The 24,170-nt window shown below is 34.4% G+C and overlaps 4 protein-coding genes and 1 long non-coding RNA gene across 7 annotated transcripts; 1 reads left to right on the forward strand and 4 right to left on the reverse strand.

Moving 5' to 3' along the window:
• Window positions 1-345: 345 nt before the first annotated feature.
• LOC144429662 (protein transport protein Sec61 subunit gamma) lies at window positions 346-2,201 on the reverse strand. The gene is made up of 2 exons (XM_078117836.1): window positions 2,019-2,201; window positions 346-1,341 (listed from the first exon to the last, which is right to left on the reverse strand). Exons 1-2 carry the CDS (start codon window positions 2,025-2,027, stop codon window positions 1,144-1,146), a joined length of 207 nt encoding a protein of 68 aa, XP_077973962.1. The 5' UTR covers window positions 2,028-2,201; the 3' UTR covers window positions 346-1,143.
• A 2,111-nt stretch (window positions 2,202-4,312) lies between these two features.
• On the reverse strand, window positions 4,313-8,899 carry LOC120347926 (uncharacterized). Of its 2 annotated transcripts, XM_078117865.1 has the most exons (14): window positions 8,395-8,899; window positions 7,742-7,927; window positions 7,282-7,353; window positions 7,057-7,195; window positions 6,798-6,893; window positions 6,609-6,689; window positions 6,502-6,527; window positions 6,152-6,203; window positions 6,014-6,067; window positions 5,738-5,856; window positions 5,514-5,559; window positions 4,950-5,042; window positions 4,734-4,791; window positions 4,313-4,431 (listed from the first exon to the last, which is right to left on the reverse strand). In XM_078117865.1, the coding sequence occupies exons 4-14, from the start codon at window positions 7,192-7,194 to the stop codon at window positions 4,361-4,363; spliced, it is 834 nt and encodes a 277-aa protein (XP_077973991.1). In that variant the 5' UTR covers window position 7,195; window positions 7,282-7,353; window positions 7,742-7,927; window positions 8,395-8,899; the 3' UTR covers window positions 4,313-4,360. The 2 variants fall into 2 exon arrangements, with proteins under 2 accessions (XP_077973991.1, XP_039273971.2); XM_039418037.2 differs by lacking the exon at window positions 7,742-7,927 and having other exon boundaries at window positions 8,395-8,890.
• Window positions 8,900-10,726: 1,827 nt separating this feature from the next.
• On the forward strand, window positions 10,727-12,985 carry LOC144429928 (uncharacterized). The gene is made up of 2 exons (XR_013479179.1): window positions 10,727-11,542; window positions 11,841-12,985. It is a non-coding gene; the product is annotated as an uncharacterized LOC144429928 (long non-coding RNA).
• Window positions 12,986-16,635: 3,650 nt separating this feature from the next.
• LOC120347924 (uncharacterized) lies at window positions 16,636-21,145 on the reverse strand. Of its 2 annotated transcripts, XM_078117864.1 has the most exons (14): window positions 20,834-21,145; window positions 20,182-20,367; window positions 19,722-19,793; window positions 19,497-19,635; window positions 19,232-19,327; window positions 19,043-19,123; window positions 18,936-18,961; window positions 18,586-18,637; window positions 18,444-18,497; window positions 18,168-18,286; window positions 17,944-17,989; window positions 17,375-17,467; window positions 17,159-17,216; window positions 16,637-16,832 (listed from the first exon to the last, which is right to left on the reverse strand). In XM_078117864.1, the coding sequence occupies exons 4-14, from the start codon at window positions 19,632-19,634 to the stop codon at window positions 16,762-16,764; spliced, it is 834 nt and encodes a 277-aa protein (XP_077973990.1). In that variant the 5' UTR covers window position 19,635; window positions 19,722-19,793; window positions 20,182-20,367; window positions 20,834-21,145; the 3' UTR covers window positions 16,637-16,761. The 2 variants fall into 2 exon arrangements, with proteins under 2 accessions (XP_077973989.1, XP_077973990.1); XM_078117863.1 differs by lacking the exon at window positions 20,182-20,367 and having other exon boundaries at window positions 16,636-16,832.
• Window positions 21,146-21,893: 748 nt separating this feature from the next.
• On the reverse strand, window positions 21,894-23,259 carry LOC120348185 (uncharacterized). The gene has a single exon (XM_039418310.2). The coding sequence runs from the start codon at window positions 23,217-23,219 to the stop codon at window positions 22,047-22,049; it is 1,173 nt and encodes a 390-aa protein (XP_039274244.1). The 5' UTR covers window positions 23,220-23,259; the 3' UTR covers window positions 21,894-22,046.
• Between the last annotated feature and the right edge of the window lie 911 nt (window positions 23,260-24,170).

Genomic DNA, 24,170 nt, shown 5'->3' on the forward strand with positions numbered 1-24,170 from the left:
GATAAGTTTCAATCACCTAAGCCAATTTGTACGCTTCAAACGACATTTTGTTAAACTTTTTACCAACCCAAGTAGACCCAGATAGCAAACATTCTCACAAATCCCTTTGACCGCATTGAAATATCAGTCACCTCCAGTTAAAAGATAGTTGCTGACTGATCTTCGTTCCTTTTCAAATTACACAGGTTAGGGACAGACTTTTTATAATAGATGTAAAAAAAATTGAGAATCTTATATATTGGAAATCGTTGCTCTGTAGAATAACTGGATCCTCAAAGATTAATTAGTCACAATCTTGGGAAGCAAAGTGTAGTCCATACTGAACAAGTATCTATACAATCAACGTAGAACACCAGAACAACCATTTATTAATACAATATTGGCACTTTCCATACAATATACCCATGACTGGGATTAAAGCAAGTTTCTTTTTTCATGTTTAAAAAGGATAAGACAAATGGCATTAACAAGAACAGTATTATTACATTTGAACGATTTTCAAAATGCAATATACCAAAAGCAGAGAATGAATTTATTTATTCTTGACCAATATATGAAATATTTACATTTGTATAATAAACTTTGAACATTCAGTTAAACCAATGTATTAGTGATATCAGTGCGTTTATGTCATCATATATTCATTTCTTCTGAATTACTAAATGGAAACTAAACAATATAGAATAAACCAATGTAAATTACAATAACTATCAACATATTATATTTAAACAGGTCATTTCAAATCATTTCTATGGAGTCTCAGGTTCTGAATGCAATCACAATAGATTGTGCCAACAAGCCTTATTTACTAGTAGTGATTTATTATATCTAATATAACTGAATTTACCACAGAGGAATCTCTTGCAAATGTCATCTTTTTATACAAGTTTATATGGTAGTTCTAAAAGTCAATGGCGAGACATTGTAAAGATTCCCAACACTCAAAATAACATTTCTTGTGTTATTTATATCTCAATGAAAGCCGTTGATAAAATTGGTCAGTTTCCATGAAACGTTTCAGCTCAGTATTGGTTCGAATTCATATCAAACGACTGCAATCATCGTTCTCATCAAGTCAATATTATGAAATAAAAAGTTTGTCATATTTATAAAGCAGCGCAGTCCTTGCTTGTGTTACACCCACTAGCTTCCGACAATAATGTTGTTGATTGGAATGTGGATGAGTTTGACAAAAAATCCAATAAAACCCATTATTGCAAATCCAATCGCAGTTGCCAAGGCGATCTTTTGAAATTCTTTCCTATCTGGTTTGGTACATCTTTTTACCAATCTGATTGAATCTTTGCTGAATTGCTTCAGAGGTTCAACATATACCATAATCTGTATGAAGAAATTTAAACAAACGTCAATTAAATTTTTTCAAATTGAATTTTTATTAAGCATACTCTTAATAACACAAGAGTGTTTGCTGTTATATTGATGCTGGCAAATGGATATACAGGGATCGTACAGTAGAGTTTGAAAACTGTAGTTAAAATATTATGAATGTATTAATAAACAATTTTGGTATTGTCTGGCTTTGTTATTAGCACAGATTGAGACATAATAATAAAAAACTGCATATTATATGTACTAACAATGGGTTGGAAAACAATCTCAAATCATAGAAATGGCATAGTTATAATTTCACCAAAATAAATGCTGAACACTTGTAATTTTTTGACAGTCCCAACTTTTCTATGAAACCAGAAAAAAGAGAAATCTTAGTTAAGATTATATTCAATCCTTAAAATAATCCATAGTGTAGTAATATTGATTCCTATTTTTAGTATATGATGTTGAGACAATACGAAATAGGTTCAGATATCAATCAGCAATTAGAAACCAATTTGGGCATTATCACATTCATTCTGACTTTTACTATATAATGGTTGAAATTACAGAGCAACTATGCAAGTTCGCGAAAAAAAATTCACGTAAAACACAAAAACTGATTAGTGCTAAGTTAAATGATTTTAGAATCTATTCTATTATACAGTTATAAGTCCAATGCATACCTGATCCATCCTGGAATATTATAAAGTTCTTTCGTTGTCTTGAATAGAAAATAAAAAAATTCTTTTGATCACTCGCTATAGTACAGGCAACTGGGACGCACAGCAACTAACACGTAGCGAGAAATGTGACAGATCGACACGAAATTCTGAACGCTAGCGAGTGCGCTGGTAAATATGACGAAAGAGAAGTCTACAGTTGTGGTGACGTTGCAGCTACTGTCGGTCATGCGTATCGAAATTGGATTTTAGAATGATACCCTTTATCGCCTCTGGCGTTACTCGTACTGGCTTGTGAATGTGAACGAAAAAGATTTCGATTTAACAATCATTAATGGAATTTAATTAATGACTAGAGCAATATGTATTATAAATATATACATATCTAGTAATAGAGCAAATTTGTGCAGCAGTGGTTATACACGAATTACTGCTCCTAAAATACGGTAAATTAATACAAACAAATACTGATTCGCCATTCACGAATCTTAATAAACGACGAAAAAGACTCCAAACAGATCCCAACCAGATATTCTATCCAACAAATACGTCAAATATCTTACCGAATTTGATTTCTTCATATGGTATCTTATGAACATCTCCCTTTGCTTTACACAAAAAAACTCTTTCATCCGTAATATGTTCACAACTAATTCGATTAAACCTAAATATTACGTTTTGCGAATCATGATCGTTTCATATGATGAATATGAATATATATATATACTTATACATCATCAGTCGGAAAAAATGTAAAATTTAAAATTGTACCAGCATGCCTACAGTGTTGAAAAGCTCGTATAATTAGATACAATTTACTATCACAGTATACACCCTCACTAATTTTGTTTGAAATACTCCTCGGTTCTTCGACACAGGCACTGGGTGTTTTCATTTGCACTATTCTGAACGAAAAAAAAAATATTGAGCTTCTAAGATTGACTTTGCTATAAATTATCAAAGTTGTCGGTATAAATAATTAAATTCATTATCGCTGTAGACATGAGCTGACCATGACTGAAAAATTGGATAACAGCTTGGAGCATACTCGGTGAGGGCCTAGGCCACTTTTATTGAAGCAGATAAGTTATTAATATACATGACTACGAGACTGCTGCATAAAATAGTTCGGTGTAAATCATTTGCGACCTGCACGACAGATCCAGCAGTCAAGGAAGATAGGAACCTCAGTTGCGTTTCCCATCAAAAATAATTGATCATGTGTATTTCAGTCACATAAGTACCAAAGGTGACATCAGTTACCATACTCATGGATATATATATATATGTCCAGTCAATTGCAATAGACTTGATATCCGAACAAAAAATCTGCATATCGCATAGGACGTATGGGTGAATCGACGGTTACGTGTATGTATAAGAGAGGTTTTGCGTGGTTTCGGGCAGAATTAAGATTAGGATAAATTATAGAAAATATTTTCAAAATATAATTCAAGTTCATGGACGCCATCTTGTGCCATATTTAGGAAACGCGGAACAATAGAGTCTTATGGGAAATTTTCGTCGTGTTGTTGTACCGAATCGGATAAGTCAGCTGTTATGAGGGCGAGAATGAAGCCGAAGGGTGGATTTTGAACTTTAAGCTACATGCTACCTAAATATATAACAAACTATCTAACTATCTATATAAAAAACTATCTAACGCGTTGAATTTGACCACAAACACAAGGTAGAACCACTTTTGATCATTTTTTCGTAAATTTTATAGTGATACGTCAATTTGACGCTGTAAAATGTCTCCGCAAAAATCTTACAATGTCATTTGTTCTTATATTCGTATGCAGTGAATTACGTGAGCCGTTAAGGGTTAGTATTATCTTTTTCCTGTTCGTATTTTAACGATTCATAGAACTTGATGTACGACGAAAACGACTCCTTAGTCTCGACAGTTTTTAAAATTGTTTTGAACCCATCAGTCAAAATCTGACGACCTACAAAACTTAATGTTTAGCAACAAGATGCTTGTCGGAGACTTCAAAATGGCTTCATATATAATATATACATATTTTGAAAGTTTTTAAGAGAAAACTTTAAGAAACAAGAGAGCAATGATGAATCATAAGGACACGAAAGCCAAAACGAAGTAGTACGGGTTGCTAATCTTCTCTAATACCGGTACAGGGGCATAGTCTTCGCGACTTTGACTGACCACCACTAGATCGTAACGAGCGCGGAACCGTGTGTAGAGTCAACAATACAAAATATAGTCCATATAGAATTATATATATATTTCATAAATATTTATTACTAAAATGGTATATTATACTGGAAATAGAATTATAAATAGATATAATTAATACATATAAATTAAGGAGATAAAATAGTTAATCAGAATAGGAAATAATAGGCGAAGCTGGAGAACAGGCAATCCCGGGCCATCTAATGTTGTGATATCCTGAAATTTTAAAAATAGTAGTATTATGAAAAAAGGTTCTCATAATTTTGATTCAAGCATAAAATGTAAAAATTGAGAGCGGATATCCAGCAAATTATTTTGTAATAGCAAGTTCATTTTGTCGCTATACAATTTCCCTTCAAATCATTCCTGTTTTATTAAAAATAATTATAAAGACTGGGTAAATCTTCTCATTAGTGTAGCAATACACGGTAGTGCTCATGATTCGATTGCGAGAAAGAAGAAAGATATAAACAGATCCAAACCAGATTTTCTAACCAACAAAACCTTGAAGATCTTACCAAATTTAATTTCTTCATACGGTAGTTTTTCGAGTTCTCCCTCAAGAATGGCATGGAACTATGCAAAAGAATATTTATATCAAAAAACTTTTAATCTGTGATATGTTCCTCCCTAACTCAGTCTAATAATGCCAATTTTATATTTATACGTTAAAATATGAACATAAATCATTACAGTATTCAATGTAATTTATCATCAGAGTATACCACACTTACTAATTTGGTTTGAAATACTCCTCGATAGTCAGACACAGGAGCTGGATATTTTCTTTTGCTCTTCTCCCCAATGCCTCCCTCTCTTACATTGTTCTAAAAAAAATTGATCTTTCATAAATACATCTGATAAAACTTAAATTAAAAATATCTGCATATAATATTAATCAAACATTGTGGTCTTTAGCTCACCATAACATGAAGAATATTCGGTAATCTACGCTATTTTCTATCGAAGCAGTTATTGAACTAAACTACAGATTTGCTTGGTACCTAAGCAACATCCAGGGTGCTCCAGAAAGGTAACCAATATGGAAGTAAACTCATTTTGTTTGCCTACTTTACAAACTATGGACAAGGGGCTAACACGGACAGTCTCCGAACTCCTAATAGAACTAAAATATTTCCAGTTCAACCGGAAAGCTTGAGAAATATCGGAATAAAAGTATGACCTAACCCTAATCCGTATTTGCTCTGGTACATATATATATTATGGGAATACCACATCCAGTATTATATAACCTTAGAGAAATATTTTCATCATAACATGTATTCATTAATACTAACATTACAAGATCGAACAGAAGTGCTTTTCCGGCGTTGATTGAAAAACCTGGAATTACAATAATTTATTTTAAAATTTATGTTCCATGTATTATAGTTTGGGAGTAGTTTTACATTTTCTTCGCAAACGAACAATATAATTTAATACTAATCATTGCTTCAAATCTCAAATAAGAATCCCTGGTGGACACTGCGGAGTCGCATGCTTTCTTTACAGAGTAACTTACTTGTTTGCCTTGTGCTCAAAACTTCCTGAGTCAGGAATGTGCTTGTTTGATTTATCAACTCGGAATTTCTTGGTAACATTTTTGATTCTTTTATCATCGCCTTTAGCTGGGATTCTCAGCTGGGTGAAAATAATAAAATCAAGAAATAATTCAACGGACAACTCTAAGTGGTGTTTTCCATTAAGAACATCAAACTTTAAATTAAAAAAACGAGAACTTAGTATGCAACATTATCCAGGTAACATAAAAATATAGCAAAACAACTAATATACTGACTTCGGAAAATTTCGCCAATGCATCCTTCGTCGTCCATAATTTTTCTCGGAGTTTCTATAAAACATTGAGTTGATATTCGTTTTTCGTCAATGTTTTTTAAGAAATTTAAATTTAAGACCAAATGTATGATGGACTCACTTCATTCGTTTTTCTTAACGCGGCATTTTCCGCTCGTAACTTTTCCAGTTCACTGAAATTTATTTTCATATTGATTCGTTATTCTAATTACGAATGAAAAGAGAGGTTATGAAAATCGTTAAACGATAGTCATAGACATTCATAGTATTTTCTCTAGTTATTTCACGGAACTTGAAATGAATTTTGTCGAAATTAAAACAATTTATTTCTTGAGTAATAAGTATTTCCCTATTGCCCATTGTCAATTTATATCAAATTCTTCGATGAAGTCTTAATTGGCTGTAATAGAAACTGTGCTTTATTGATCACATTAAGTATGCTCGCCAATCAACCAATATAGTTACACTCACGTCTGTTCTTCACAATCTTTAGATTTCTGAACAATAAAATAAAAATGATTTCACACAAAATAAATGTGTGGTTTCATCTTATTTATAATATAAAAATATGCTACAACCTTGCTGGGTGCAGATTCTATTGTTGCACTTCGATGTCCTACGGAACTAATCGTCAATAATGAATCCCAATTTGATGTTTCCTAAACATAAAATCTTCAATAAGAAAAACATATGATGAAAACTAGGCGCTCCCAGAAGTAAAATTGAAATGCAAAGCACAACACGGTTTCTGAAACAGTTCAAATTACCTTATGTTTATTTGAAGCGAAGTTCTGACTAGTTATGGCGAGTGTTGATTCCTCGCCAGAAGTTTGTAGATAATTTTCTCCTCTAATAACCACATTCTGCAAAAATAAAATTAATTTTAAAAAATAACGTAAACAACGATTATACTCATATCGTTCAACACAAAAAAAAAACTTCCCCGGACTTTGGCCGTACGTGAAAAGTCATATTATATTAGATATTGCTGATATTCTAAAAAGAAAACGTTATTTGATAACTTACATTTCCACGAAGCATGCCAACAACGAGTCCTCGCAAGAGTTGCGAAATATAATCGGGAACAAACGCTCTCGTCGAGTATGTAACGTTTGAAGCCCACAGAACCATATGTGTTCTCGCCGTTCGCAATGCTTCTCGCATCCTAGATGGACGAGAAGAAAGACGTGGAATTTTTCAGATTTGATATTCATTCACCATATTTTATTAAATATATCAATACACACTCACTGTCTACGTCTTCTGATGTTCTTTTCAAATTCCGATTCGTGGACCCAATTTGCTTCAGCGAAAGCTCCGGTTCTAAAATAGAATATCGATAGATTTCATATCATTCATGGTGAATTTAAATAAATATAAATTCAAAAATGTTGTGTGTAGTAATTGTGGTGAAATGTAACCGCATTATACTGGAATTCAAAAGTGAGATCTTCCAACTTTGATCAAGTATGAATATCAAAGAGTATACTAGGTTGAGAAATTTCAAAAACCAAAGACAAGCTTCTCTTTCTTCGTAAATGAAATTGGGATCGATAAAAGCAGCTCTTCTTTTCAAATGGAGACGATCTTTTTTGTCAAACGAAGAATCCGCTTATTACAATTGTATTACGGAATTTGCGGATTATCGAAGGTATCGCTTTCAGATTACAAGAAGTCAACTTAAAATAGTTTGTTGAAATTCACAAAAGACCTGCATAACAGATCCTTGCAGAAGACGATGTGACCGGAACCTCAGTCTCGTATTTCCCATCAGAAAACGATGATCGATTGTATTTTCATTCCCATATCATTATTGAATGTTGGTGTCTATGAGCTTGGATATGTCCGACCGATTGTCGTAGTCCACCTTACTAGACTCAATATCCGAACGAAAAATCTATATATTGCAAAGGGTTTATGGGTGGATGAATGGTTATGTACATGGAAGATGATTTATGTGTTTGCGTATTATTAGGTAGAATTATGATTCGGTGACATATATACGAGTTATTCAAAAAAAGAAGAAATGTGAAATGAAAAAAAATAAAATATGTTAACGAAACTACGTTTTGATCTGAATAAGTTATTTGGAAATTTCTCAGTGAGTTCGGCATAAATTGTGTAGTATTCTAACGACCATAAACTATATTGCTAGCTGTAGACTTGCTATTTTTAAAAGTATACTGAACACAGTAACATCTCAATGTATTAAAAAATAAACAGTTATATGAATTAACGTTACCAAAACATATAAATAATGTTTTAAAAAAAGATATAATGAACTATTGCTTCAATTTTTAATCAAATGTTCCTGCATCGCATAAATATGTCAGTTGCATTAAAAAATTCAATTAGTCTACTTACAGAAGCGAGAGTTGTTTTGTCCTGACATTTTTCTTCTCGCTACCAAATCCATCTTGCTTTGCGGAATCTTTGGACATAGGCTTGTCTAAAGGTGTTTTGTTGTTTTCCGTGCTGTTCTGTCCCGCCATCGCATATTTTTGTTTCCGCAGTTTCCACTTTCTCTTATTCCCATGAAGTGATTCATTGCTATTAAATTTATCACCCGAAGTCTTTCCTCTTTTCAATTTACAACAATTCGAGCCCATTCTCAGGTATTAGTAGGATAATTTCAGATGTATTCGTCGCAAAACCTGTAATCTAACTGAAAGTTAGAGATCTAGATGGGGAAAATAATGGTAACTAATTAGGTTGCTGCCCTCAAAATACTGAGCAATAAATTGAAATAGGTAAAGACTAGTGTTGCAATAACCTACAATAAAAGCATACCTAGCATTCGACTTTTATAACTGCACAACCGAAGTATTAGCTGGAACTAAAATAGCTAGAACTATCTCTATTTGATAAATTGCAACAAATAGTTAATGGACAGGCAGTAGGTAACCTGGGTAACCTTCATATATTATGGCGTCATTATGTATTACCATTGTGACTGTCAAGGATTGTTGCTTGGGAATGAAAGGTCAAAGTTCTTGACTTTCGTATAAACTTCAAATCGGGCAACTATGAACATGAGGAAGCATTCTAATATATCGACAATATGAAAGCACTCACTGCTTGAGACTAGAGATGTACCGATACCACTTTTGTCGCCGAAACCAATACCGATCCGGTACCAACGGAAAAATGTCGATACCGATTCGCTAATATTTCAAAAAGCCGATATAGCCGATACCAATATTCGAATACTATGTTATAATTTCGTTAAGTGTGCAGGACACACGGCTTGAAACAATAGTTTGTGAGCATTACTCAGAGTGTACGTTATTTCAGATTAAAAAATAAATATTTCAGACAATGAGAAATTGATGTTTGTGATCCAAATGCATTAATTGATTCAGATGCATCGTGCACCGGCGCTAGTAATGTCGGTGTTCTATTGGAAAACTCATAGGATTTGGCTACCATAAGTGGTAAAATAAATAAATGTTTACTTATCCTAATCTGACGTTTGTTTGACGTCGTCTGCTGCTGAACTCAGCAAACACGGTGTCGCTGACACGATGACTCCGATAGTCTTTCGCGTCCCGCGTCATTTGCGGAAATATTGAATATCTCTTTATTGGACACGTTAGTTCAGAAGGCTATTAATTTTATTTATTTCTAAATTTCCTATGAATCTTTTGAGATCTAATATTTCCTCTAAAATTTCGCTGTATTACTTCTTGAATATGGGAATACGGTTTTTAATCCGCCAAGCGTGACGGCTAATTCTACAAATTGTTCCTACTCGGAACTCGGAAGTTTTTTGAGGTTACCGGTAATGCTAAAGGTGTGGTAAACTGCTGCAGTGAGTATTTTTTTGGTTGGTGTTAATATAATTGTAGACTGTGCTGTCATGATACCGTAGTAAATTGAATCAGTTGGCAGGTTGGTATTTCAATTCACGTAGAAACGGAATCGTCACAGGACCTTGAAAATCCGTGTACCGGTCTATCTGTCTCACAAACGAGGACCCTCTGACATTGCGACTTTTTGTTAAAACTTTCGAATGCTAAGTTTTTTTCCGGTAGATCGGATTATTTTTTATCAAAGGAATTCATTGGTGACGTTTTTAAATTGCGTTTTTTTGCGCGGTGTTGGTTTGTCGATATGGTTGCCTAAACCAGTGGACCCCAACCTTTCTACTGGTGAAACTGAAAAAAAAAATGTACTCGCGGACCGGCAAAAATTGAAATGAGTGGAACAGAAAATAATAACATATATTTGCGTAATGTCAGGCAATCACTATGCTTTTAGAACATCTTTAGTCACATCTTGACTATACTTGAAAATACATAACAACCTCGCTTGACTTACTTGAGGGACAGATTGACTTGTTTCAGCGGAATGGTTCACCAAACTGTTCTTCCACACTGCATTTCTAATAGGTGTTTCCTAAACGTGAAGTCTTAGATAAGAAAATCGTGATAGAAATATATAGTAAAATATTTTACATTTTGAGGGACAATTCAGATTATCTTAAGTTGATTTGATTGCATGTTATCCTGAGTTATAGCGAGTCTTGACTCCCCGCGGGAAGTCTGTAGGAAATCTTCTCCTCTTCCAATCACTACATTATTCTGTAATACATCAAATTCATATAAAAAATATATACTGCGAAAGTAACAACGATTATACTCGTACAAAATCTTTCCTTGACCTTGGTCCGAATATAAAATTCATATTATACTATTAGGCCGCGAGCCGAGGCCATTTATCTTTCAGTTTCGTAGCGCACATCAGGTAACTACCTGAAAATGATTTTAAAATGTTCCTTAGAAATTTAGTAACAAATATTGCCTTGTTCCCACTTCCAAAAGTTGCACGTTTTACAGAAAAGACGCTTTTACTACAATAAATATGTGTTACCATCTGTCCTATTTTCTCTGCTTTTCCGGTATCATGGGCCAATGAACGCAGACTTCTGCACGACGTAACAGTCAAGTTAGTCAGCTGTAGGTGGATCCCCAGTGGTCGGATGAATATCAGATGTACTCAACTGCTCGCTTTTGCGTTGAGTAGCCTTTCCATAGTTTTTTTCAGTTACCGGTAATATTAGTCCAGTTATTCTAAGGAGGTGTTGAAAAGTATAGGTAAGATATTAAACACTTGTATATCCTTGCCATAAATAGCAATTTTAGTTGAGCACTAGCTCATAAGACGTTGTTAAATAGGTACGGTGCGGTAACTCCAAGGAAGGCTAGACCTAGAATAATATGTCACAAACAACGATATTTTCTGGCTTGCATGAAATGTTTATGATTAATTTAATGACTCTTCTTGACTATTCAGCAGACTTATACTACTATATAGGCCACAGCATATTTGGAAATAGAAATGAATGGCTGTTTCTGTAATGCACGGTTGTGTGAAAAAGAAGAAATTAATCAATTTTACTAATGTCGGTTGGTCTAAATCTAAATTCATAGAGTCGACAAGAACCTGGGAAGCAATGATACCTAAGTTATGCCGGAGTGGAAAGAAAGGTAGCATTGGAAATGATTGAGAGGTGAGAAATGAAGTTGTAGACAAACAGTTGATGTTTCAAAATATACCGTAGTCTATAGTCCATACTCATACTGCTGTACTGTCATAGGACATTTCAGACTGTGATATATCAAAATTTAGTGTAGATATAGTCTAGTAATGGTATGCAAACACTGCTGGACTGTAGAACATGCAATGAGCATATATACGCTCATTTAGTACATCAGATAAAATGCATTATGTATTCAAGGTATTAGTTAGTATTTAGGGGTATTTTTAAAATCATGCTGCTCCAAATATTATTTTCTTCCTTATTTTAGATACTGTACTACAAAAGAAAACGGCAATGTTCCACCAATCCGACCTAACGCAGGCTCTGATCCCTGCTGCTATCAGTGCTATAAAATGGATTAAACAAGAAGTCTTGAAGCTTAAAGGTATATGAGAATCATAATAGTTGCAAACAGCTTAGATGGGCTATTCATATTGAAATACTTTAGCACTTTTCTGCAATTGGAACTGCCCATCAAATTCATGTTGGAGACTTCATTGAGATTTTCAATTCATTTTTTTCCCTCGACTATGAAGATCTTTTGAGGTTAACGAGGTATTAATAAATAAAGCTGAGGAATTTGAAGAGGATATGAAGAATGTAAATGATACCAGGGCACGTCTATTTAACACTGTCAAACATAAGGATTATACTCTCCACCCAACAATGATTCACTGAAGAAGCATGTGGCCCTCAAATCAGTTCTTGAGTTGGCAAACTGCAAAGAAAAATAGTCAAAATAATTTATGAAAGTGTGCCAAAATCAACTTAAATTGCACAGATTTTTGTTTTTGTATTGACTGCAGAAATCACAGTACACCTATAGAGGAAAAGTCGATTTTTGAGATAGTGGATTTCGAAAACAATTCAGAAGAAAGTGAATTAGATATTACAGTTGATTTAATAAGTATCATACATTTGTTTTTTTTTTCGGACATTTGTTAGTGTCGTAGTCCTGTTTCTAGAAATATTATTGCCTTTGTTCAAATACATAACCACATAAACTAAAAAAAGATTAATTGTAAATTGTAATATTTCTGTTCACTATGTTATGTACATATTGTACATTGATTTAATTTTCTTGACTTTTGCGGTAAATTTCTAAGTGAGAAATAACTGATTTATTTGTGTTTTCGTGCTCACGATGTTAATTTGTGACTTCATTGCTTAAAAATAAATACGTTTGATACTTGATAGCTTCTATAAAATGGATGTAGCGTTTTATGCTGTTCTTGTTGTAAACTGCTTGTGGTTATTACATAAAATTTATTCTCAAATGTGAATCAGCGTTGTTGGTGTCGCTGCTTTCGAGGTCACTCCCGACTCCTGTCACACAATTAAAGTATTTTTTGTTGTTGGTTACATGTATGCCATATTTTTCGTAATCTACCTAATAAATTATGATTGACTGAGGAAGTCCGATTTTGGTCAGGCAAAACATTACAGGAATACATTTGTGTTAGTGTGCTGTAGGGCTCTCGAATTGTATAGTTCTTATGTATGCGTTGTAAACTTATGGTTATTGAATTTCCGGGAACCTCTTATATTCGATTTCGCACCAGGATTGTGGAACAAGCTGTAATGCGTTCATTATGTTCGTTTTCACACAAAACTGAAGAATTTATTTAGTTACCAGATGTGCGCTACGAAACTCATTTTCTGGGCGTTTTCATGGTTTCGTCTCACGGCCCATATCCGTGGTAAGGATCTACAAGTGTTTAATAATTTACTTTCAACAACGTCTTAGCATAACTAAACAGGGCTATGGAAAGCCTGCCCAACTCAGCGCAAGGTCGAGCAGAAATAACTAATATTCATCCGCTCGCTAACAGCTGGTTTAATTCAATTGTTACGTCATGCAGAAGTCATTGTTCAGTGCCGAAAATGTAGAGAATATAGGACAGATCGTAGCACATATTTCTTGTAGTAAAAGCGTCTTTTCCGTAAAACGTGCAACTTTTGGAAGTGGGAACAAGGCAATATTTGTTACTAAATTTTTAAGGAACATTTTAAAATCATTTTCAGGTAGTTACCTGATGTGCGCTACGAAACTCACTTTCTAGGCGTTTTTCAGGGCTTCGGCTCGCGGCCTATATATACTGCAGATTATTTGATTGAAAAATAAAAATCTGAAAAATTTGAAAACTCACATTTTCATGAAGCCTGTCTATAACAAAGTCTCGTACAATTTGAGAAAAACAAGATGGGAGGTACATTCTTGCTGAGTTCGACACACTCGTGGCCAACATACATATCTGCATCCTAGCGGTTCGCATAGCCCGCATCCTATGATGATGAAACGAACGATAAACGATATTCGTGTTTAATTTTCGACGTAGCTTATTTTATCAAATATATGATTGCACACTTACTCTCTACGTCCTACGTCTTCTTAAGTGTTTTTCAAACGTGATTCATGAACCCAATTTGCGCTTGCAAAAGCTCCGGTTCTAAAATAGTATCAAAGCATTTCATATTATTCGTATAATCAATCTAAATGGCGTAATTCGAGGGGGGTGATTAAATGTGTTTCTGTATGCTAAAATCATTGTTTGACTATAGATGTATATCATGAACTGTATTCGTACTATACAGAAGTTGAACGCCATATATATATATATATATATATAGTAGGTCGGGGTAGTTCGGACACCCGGGGTATGATGGTCAGTCAAAATAAAATCCTCCTACTAGCGACACCTCGCGCTTTTTCGTCGCTCAAAACGCATCGCGTGAAAGAGCGACATCATGCGAACAACGACAGAACCAAGATTTTACATTTCAGGCTCGACAACTTACAAGGCGGTGCTTTTTGGGGAAGGGGTGTTTCTGTTGGGACAGAAAAACGTCAAATTATAGAGTCCCATGGTGGCGAAGAATAATTTTAGCCGGAAAAGTCTGCGAACTCGGTTCTATTTTGTTTATTTGTTGAAAGTAGTTGCATTAAATCGAATAAATTCTTAAGCAAACTGCCAGTACTCATTTTTGGGCTGGCAGGGTCACTTAAGAGGTAGGTTGAATTTTGAGTGGGGGAGGGGGGAGGATTTTTTTCAATATAGTCTGTTGGGAATGTCAATGGGCCGTCGTCATCGAAACTTATAAATAATTATTTTTTGGTACTAAGTACCCTTTTACAACAAAGATCAAAAGCACACCCATCGCCATATTTATATTGGATCTCTTAGAAGTTAAGCCCGGCGTAAAATTTCATCTTACCCCGTCAAATTATTTTTTTCATATGCGTATAAAATACGCCCAAGGTTATGCCAAGAAATTACAAAATAAATACTTCTAGATGTAGTCCGTGTAAAGAAGATAGAAAAATTGCAGTTGAAAAAGCGCAAACTAAATTTTAAATTTCTAGTTTTCCTAAAACTGTTCAAACTCTTTTGAAAATTGCCCTGTTATGTCCTTTATGGGGTAAGACGGACATACTTTTTAATATGCAAGAAAAGTGATCTGTTTAAAAAATATTTAAGAGACATAATCCTGGGCCATCTAGGCGTTGATCGAAGTCTTATGACCGAAATCTTAGACACCATCAAGTTAATTTTGGTGTGTGTCCGTCTTTTCCACAAAGTGTCTAACTTACCCCGATATTTTTTTAGCTGAAAATCGGGCGTAAATTCCGATTCGTTGCTATGGCAACAATGTGCAAATGTGGCAAGATAGCTGGAGGGTGGGTGCATGAATCAATCGTAGAACGAATGCAGCTGCGACATTATTTGAAGAGTTATTCAAAATAACTTATTAGTGGGTCCGACTTCCCCCGACCTACTATATATATATTTGTAAGTTTTGAGCCAATATGAATGCCAAGAAAAATATCAGGTTGAAAATATGAATCTACGAAACGAATCTTCTCCTTACGCTATATCTCTGTGAGTCAATAAGATCAATAAAAATATCTTATAAATTGAAAGGGAAGCAACCTTGGATTGTATATCAGAAGAAAAGCCATGATTTACGATTGCATTAGCTTACAGACTATTAAGATACATGACTACGAGACTGCTGCATAAAATAGTTCGGTGTAAATCATTTGCGACCTGCACGACAGATCCAGCAGTAAGGGAAGATAGGAACCTCAGTTGCGTTTCCAATCAAAAATAATTGATCATGTGTATTTCAGTCACATAAGTATCTCGGTTACCATACTCTTGGATATGTTCAGTCAATTGCAATAGACTTGATATCCGAACAAAAAATTTGCTTATTGCATAGGACGTATGGGTGAATCGGCGGTTACGTGTATGTATAAGAGAGGTTTTGCGTGGTTTCGAGCAGCATTATGATTAGGTTTAAACATAGAAAATATGGATGCCATCTTGTGCCATTATTGGGAAACGAGAAACAATGGAGTCTTATGGGAAATTTTCGTGGCGTTATTGTACCGAATCGGATAAGTCAGCAGCTGTTATAAGGGCGAGAATGAAGCCGAAGGGTGGATTTTGAACTTTAAGCTATATGCTACCTAAATATATAACAAAATTAAGAAGAAAAAACTATTTAATGCGTTTAATTTGACCACAAACACAACGTAGAACCACTTTTGATCATTTTTTTGTAGATTTTATAGTGATACGTCAATTTGACGCTGTAAAATGTCTCCGCTAAAATCCTACAATGTCATTTGTTCTTATATTTGTATGCAGTGAATTACGTGAGCCGTTAATGGTTAGTAATATCTTTTTCCTGTTCGTATTTTACCGATTCTAAGAACTTGATGTACGACTCCTTTACCTCGTCAGTTTTTAAAATTGTTTTAAACCCATTAGTCAAAATCTGACGACCTACAAAACTTAATGTTTAGCAACAAGATGCTTGTCGGAGACTTCAAAATGGTTAAAAATGCTTCATATATACACATTTTGGAAGTTTTTAAAAGAAAACTTTAAGAAACAAGAGAGCAATGATGAATAATAAGGACACGAAAGCCTAAACGAAGAAGTACTGGTTGCTAATCTTCTCTAATACCGGTACGGGGGCATAGTCTTCGCGACTTTGACTGACCACCACCAGATCGTAACGAGCGCGGAATCGTGTGTAGAGTCAACAATACAAAATATAGTTCATATAGATTATATATATATATTTCATAAATATTTAATACTAAAATGGTATATTATACTGGAAATAGAATTATAAATAGATATAATTAATACATATAAATTAAGGAGATAAAATAGTTAATCAGAATAAGAAATAATAGGCGAAGCTGGAGAACAGGCAATCCCGGGCCATCTAATGTTGTGATATCCTGAAATTTTAAAAAATAGTAGTATTATGAAAAAAGGTTCTCATAATTTTGATTCAAGCATAAAATGTGAAAATTGAGAGCGGATATCCTGCAAATTATTTTGTAATAGCAAGTTCATTTTGTCGCCATACAATTTCCCTTCAAATCATTCCTGTTTTATTAAAAATAATTATAAAGACTGGGTAAATCTTCTCATTAGTGTAGCAAAACACCGTTAAGATCCAAATTGGCTACAGTGCATGCTCATGATTCGATTGCAAGAAAGAAGCAAGATATAAACAGATCCAAACCAGATTTTCTAACCAACAAAACCTTGAAGATCTTACCAAATTTAATTTCTTCATACGGTAGTTTTTCGAGTTCTCCCTCAAGAATGGCATGGAACTATGCAAAAGAATATTTATATCAAAAAACTTTTAATCTGTGATATGTTCCTCCCTAACTCAGTATAATAAAGCCAATTTTATATTTATACGTTATAATATGAACATACATCACTACAGTATTTAATGTAATTTATCATCAGAGTATACCACACTTACTAATTTGGTTTGAAATACTCCTCGATAGTCAGACACAGGAGCTGGATATTTTCTTTTGCCCTTCTCGCCAATGCCTCCCTCTCTTACATTGTTCTAAAAAAAAATGATCTTTCCTAACTACATCTGATAAAACTTAAATTAAAAATATCTGCATATAATATTAGTCAAACATTGTGGTCTTTAGCTCACCATAACATGAAGAATATTCGGAAATCTACGCTATTTTCTATCGAAGCAGTTATCGAACTAAACTACAGATTTGCTTGGTACCTAAGCAACATCCAGGGTGCTCCAGAAAGGTAACCAATATGGAGGTAAAATAATTTTGTTTGCCTACATTACAACCTATGGACAGGGGGCTAACACAGACAGTTTCCGAACTCCTAATAGAACTAAACTATTTTCAGTTCAGCCGAAAAGCTTGAGAAAATTTGGAATAAAAGTATGACCTAACCCTAATCCGTATTTGCTCTGGTACATATATATACTATGGAAGTACCACATCCAGTATATGAAACAGAAACCTTAGAGAAATATTTTCATCATAACGTGTATTCATTAATACTAACATTACAAGATCGAACAGAAGTGCTTTTCCGGCGTTGATTGAAAAACCTGGAATTAGAATAATTTATTTTAAAATTTGTGTTTCATTTATTATAGTTTGGGAGTAGTTTTACATTTTCTTCGCAAACGAACAATATAATTTAATACTAATCATTGCTTCAAATCTCAAACAAGAATCCCTGGTGGACACTGCGGAGTCGCATGCTTTCTTTACAGAGTAACTTACTTGTTTGCCTTGTACTCAAAACTTCCTGAGTCAGGAATGCGCTTGTTTGATTTATCAACTCGGAATTTCCTGGTAACATTTTTGATTCTTTTATCATCGCCTTTAGCTGGGATTCTCAGCTGGGTAAAAATAATAAAATCAAGAAATAATTCAACGGACAACTCTAAGTGATGTTTTCCATTAAGAACATCAAACTTCAAATTTAAAAAACAAGAACTTAGTACGCAACATTATCCAGGTAACATAAAAATATAGCAAAACAACTAATATACTGACTTCGGAAAATTTCGCCAATGCATCCTTCGTCGTCCATAATTTTTCTCGGAGTTTCTATAAAACATTGTTTAAGTTGATATTCGTTTTTCGTCAATGTTTTTTAAGAAATTTAAATTTAAGACCAAATGTATGATGGACTCACTTCATTCGTTTTTCTTAACGCGGCATTTTCCGCTCGTAACTTTTCCAGTTCACTGAAATTTATTTTCATATTGATTCGTTATTCTAATTACGAATGAAAAGAGAGGTTATGAAAATCGTTAAACGATAGTCATAGACATTCATAGTATTTTCTCTAGTTATTTCACGGAACTTGAAATGAATTTTGTCGAAATTGAAACAATTTATTTCTTGAGTAATAAGTATTTCCCTATTGCCCATTGTCAATTTATATCAAATTCTTCGATGAAGTCTTAATTGGCTGTAATATAAACTGTGCTTTATTGATCACATTAAGTATGCTCGCCAATCACCCAATATAGTTACACTCACGTCTGTTCCACACAATCTTTAGATTTCTGAACAATAAAATAAAAATGATTTCACACAAAATAAATGTGTGGTTTCATCTTATTTATAAGATCAAAATAGGCTACAACCTTGCTGGGTGCAGATTCTATTGTTGCACTTAGATGTCCTACGGAACTAATCGTCAACAATGAATCCCAATTTGATGTTTCCTAAACATAAAATTTTCAATAAGAAAAACATATGATGAAATCTAGGCGCTCCCAGAAGTAAAATTAAAATGCAAAGCACAACACGGTTTCTGAAACAGTTCAAATTACCTTATGTTTATTTGAAGGGAAGTTCTGACTAGTTATGACGAGTGTTGATTCCTCGCCAGAAGTTTGTAGATAATTTTCTCCTCTAATCACTACATTCTGCAAAAATAAAATTGATTTTAAAAATATACAGTAAAGTAAACAACGATTATACTCATATCGTTCAACACAAAAAAAAACTTTCCCGGACTTTGGCCGTAAGAGAAAAGTCATATTATATTAGATATTGCTGATATTCTAAAAAAGAAAACGGTATTTGATAACTTACATTTCCACGAAACATGCCAACAACGAGTCCTCGCAAGAGTTGCGAAATATAATCAGGAACAAACGCTCTCGTCGAGTATGTAACGTTTGAAGCCCACAGAACCATATGTGTTCTCGCCGTTCGCAATGCTTCTCGCATCCTAGATGGACGAGAAGAAAGACGTGGAATTTTTCAGATTTGATATTCATTCACCATATTTTATTAAATATATCAATACACACTCACTGTCTACGTCTTCTGATGTTCTTTTCAAATTCCGATTCGTGGACCCAATTTGCTTCAGCGAAAGCTCCGGTTCTAAAATAGAATATCGATGGATTTCATATCATTCATGGTGAATTTAAATAAATATAAATTTAAAAATGTTGTGTGCAGTAATTGTGGTGAAATGTAACCGCATTATACTGGAATTCAAAAGTGAGATCTTCCAACTTTGATCAAGTATGAATATCAAAGAGTATACTAGGTTGAGAAATTTCAAAAACCAAAGACAAGCTTCTCTTTCTTCGTAAATGAAATTGTGATCGATAAAAGCAGCTCTTCTTTTCAAATGGAGACGATCTTTTTTGTCAAACGAAGAATCCGCCTATTACAATTGCATTACGGATTTTGCGGATTATCGAAGGTATCGCTTTCAGATTACAAGAAGTCAACTTAAAATAGTTTGTTGAAATTCACAAAAGACCTGCATAACAGATCCTTGCAGAAGACGATGTGACCGGAACCTCAGTCTCGTATTTCCCATCAGAAAACGATGATCGATTGTATTTTCATTCCCATATCATTATTGAATGTTGGTGTCTATGAGCTTGGATATGTACGACCAATTGTCGTAGTCCACCTTACTAGACTCAATATCCGAACGAAAAATCTATATATTGCAAAGGGTTTATGGGTGGATGAATGGTTATGTACATGGAAGATGATTAATGTGTTCCCGTAATATTAGGTAGAAATATGATTCGGTGACATATGTATGAGATATTTAAAAAAAGAAGAAATGTGAAATGAAAAAAAATTAAATATGTTAACGAAACTACGTTTTGATCTGAATAAGTTATTTGGAAATTTCTCAGTGAGTTCGGCATAAATTGTATAGTATTCTAACGACCATGAACAATATAGCTAGCTGTAGACTTGCTATTTTTAAAAGTATACCGAACACAGTAACATCTCAATGTATTAAAAAATAAACAGACGTATGAATTAACGTTACCAAAACAGATAAATACTTTTTTGAAAAAGATATAATGAACTATTGCTTCAATTTTCAATCAAATGTTCCTGCATCGCATAAATATGTCAGTTGCATTAAAAAATTCAATTAGTCTACTTACAGAAGCGAGAGTTGTTTTGTCCTGACATTTTTCTTCTCGCTACCCAATCCATCTTGCTTCGCGGAATCTATAGACATAGGCTTGTCTAAAGGTGTTTTGTTGTTTTCCGTGCTGTTCTGTCTCGCCATCGCATTTTTTTGTTTCCGCAGTTTCCACTTTTTCTTATTCCCATGAAGTGATTCATTGCTATTGGATTTATCACCCGAAGTCTTCCCTCTTTTAAATTTACAACAATTGGAGCCCATTCTCAGGTATTAGTAGGATAATTTCAGATGTATTCGTCCCAAAACCTGTAATCTAACTGAAAGTTAGAGATCTAGATGGGGAAAATAATAGTAATTAATTAGGTTGCTGCCCGCAAAATACTGAGCAATAAATTGAAATAGGTAAAGACTAGTGTTGCAATAACCTTCAATAAATGCATACCAGTTAATGGACAGGCAGTAGGTAACCATAGGTAACCTTCATATATTATGGCGTCATTATGTATTACCATTGTGACAGTCAGGGATTGTTGCTTAGGAATGAAAGGTTAAAGTTCTTGACTTTCGTATAAACTTCAAATCGGGCAACTATGAACATGAGAAAGCATTCTAATATATTGACAATGTGAAAACACTCACTACTTGAGACTAGAGATGTACCGATACCACTTTTGTCGACGAAACCGATACCGATCCGGTACCAACGAAAAAATGTCGATACCGATACGCTAATATTTCAAAACGCCGATACCGATATTCGGATACTATGTTATTGGACCATATTTTAAGGGGATGTTAGTCAAAAATAATATGCATAATTTAATGAATTTTACGAACCGCAGACCGCCTCCAATAACCCCAGTTTTGTTAGCCAGTTTTTGCGAAAGGATATATTTATATAAATACAGTCACACTGAGACCGTGGCTTTGACATTAATTGCTTGAGACATGATTGCACACGGCAGCGATATTTTGGGAGTGGTTGGAAATTGTTTACCCTATTGAAGCATTAAATACTTTTTCAACGACGATCAAGAAAACATGGTAAAATACGTTCGTCGTCTTGCGGTTTCAGCAGGAATAAAAATGTCTATCAAGTCGTCTTAAAGTTATTATGCAACGACAAAATTCAGATCAAAACGTAAAAGCATAGAATCACACTAAAGAATAAATGCAACAAAAATTTCCAAATTAACACTATTTATTCGAAACTTCGAAATATATTATATTTATGTCGGGGGTTGATTTTCCAGTTGTCGCAGTCGGCTCTCCTTTTCTTTATTTTCTTCTTTCAGTTTCTTTATATGTTCAGCAAGAAAGTTGCACTTCTTGTTGTGATCTTTCTGAAGCGATTCCAGAGCAGACATGGCTGATTTTTTTGAGGTGAAAGAGTCGTCTGTGTTCTTTGATCCGTCCGTTGATCTGCCGTTTGCACTACTTCCAGTTGACGAAGTACTGGGTCTGTCTGTAGGTCGCAGCTGCGAATTCCCGTCTTGCAATGAAATGGGAATGATGCGGTTTCTGGCAGGTGAACTATCAGACACGTCTTTAAGTGTGGAATTCAACTGTGGGCGAAAAGAAATTGTTTTGGAAGTTGAAGATCCGTTTGGTGAAGAACGGTGCATCGAAGCTGACACATTCGAAAGTCCTAATATTTTTGAAGATGGCGAAGGTGCATGCGGTTCTAAAAATGATTTCCTATCTTGCAAAGCTTTTACCATATCCTCCAGCATTTCTAGCTCGCGACTGGTTTCTGTGACATCTCTTTCGCACATTTCAAGTCGTTTTTTCTGAGCAATATTGGCTGACCTTAACTCGTTGTTCAGTGCCAGGAGCGCTTCTTTTTCCGCAGCGCTTTGTCGCAAAATATCATCCCTTGACCTCAATTCCGCGGAGACTTCGCCGTTGTATCTTCTCTCTTTCGCTAGCAACCTTTCTAACTCTGCACATTTCACTTTACATTTCTCGCCAATTTCTTTTTCTTCTAGGAGAATTTCAATGGTGTTTTTCTGTTCTAGTGCCAATGATCGGTAAGACGAAATTTCGTAAGACAATTCTTCCATTTCTCTATCTTTTCGTGCAATTAATTCCTTTAAATTTTGTTCCGTGCGGAGTCGTCTTCTAAGTTCATTTTCAGATGTTTCTTTAAACTCACGCCAGTCCTGTAATAGAACTCCTATTCGCTTTGAAGCTTCTCCTCTGACAACTTTTGCTTTATCTGAAAGCATCGTACCCGCGATGTCGGTATCCTGGTCCTCCAAAATGAACTTCAATCTTTCAGAAGTTGGAGAAGATGTTAACGCTCCGATTACTGTTTCGTCTAGTGATCTGTCTGTTTCTTGGCGCAATAATTTGAGTTTCTCGCGTAACTTCAAATTTTCCGTCTTAAGATTTTTTAACATTTCTTTCTATCTCGAACACAGTTTTGCGAAGAAACCTCATATCTACGCCAACTACAAATCGAAGTCTACTAATTCAATTGCTTTCTTTGTCAATTCCAAAACCCGGTATTGTTACGTCACAGTATGAAATAATATTGGAGTTTCTGGTATCCAACCCCAACGAATCAATTCGCGAAAAGTACATAAATGGATGGCAATTTAAATCTTTTTTGGGCATGAAATAGACGTATAGATCGTTTTGGTTTTGATATTATGTTGTTGTTGATAGAATTCTTTTTCTGCTGTTATGCAAAAATCGCTTTACTCTTCAATTACTTGACCAATTGCTTTGAAATTCTCAGTGATTGTTGTTGTTGCTCGGAGGATATGACTTTTATCTAAAATTCCTGTGGGCTCTGTGGAATTCGTCTTGTGTATGTGAAGACGTCATCAAAATTGGAAATTGCGCACCTTGTGGCGTTTCTGCGTACGCGCTCGTTGTGATCTGGTGGTTAGTCGACGTCGGAAAAACCATGGTGCCGTACCGGTACTGTGAATCGTACTTCACTCTTTGAATTGAACTACCAGTACACCACAGAAGTTCGAATATAATGACATGTGGTTGCTAGATTGCCTCTAAGACAATCGGCAAAACTTCCAATATCGAAAATAAAGCAAAATATTTCTATTTTAATAAGATGGATGAATCAACGAATGTGACAACTGCATGATTAGCTATGCTCTTTTGTTTTCAAATAACAGATTTTAAAAGAATTTTATAAGCAGCATGTATAACTTGTGTGGGAATTCAAAAAAACTAATTCATTAAAAAGATATTTTATGTATATATATATATATATATATATACATAATTGGATGCTCGTCGCGACATCAACAAAATAATTATTCCAAACGAATATCAATTAAAATCATCGTTACAATTTAACATTACAGAACAATAGATAACAAATT

The sequence above is a fragment of the Styela clava genome, chromosome 11, assembly GCF_964204865.1.
Source record: "Styela clava chromosome 11, kaStyClav1.hap1.2, whole genome shotgun sequence".
NCBI classification, from domain to species: Eukaryota; Metazoa; Chordata; class Ascidiacea; order Stolidobranchia; family Styelidae; genus Styela; species Styela clava.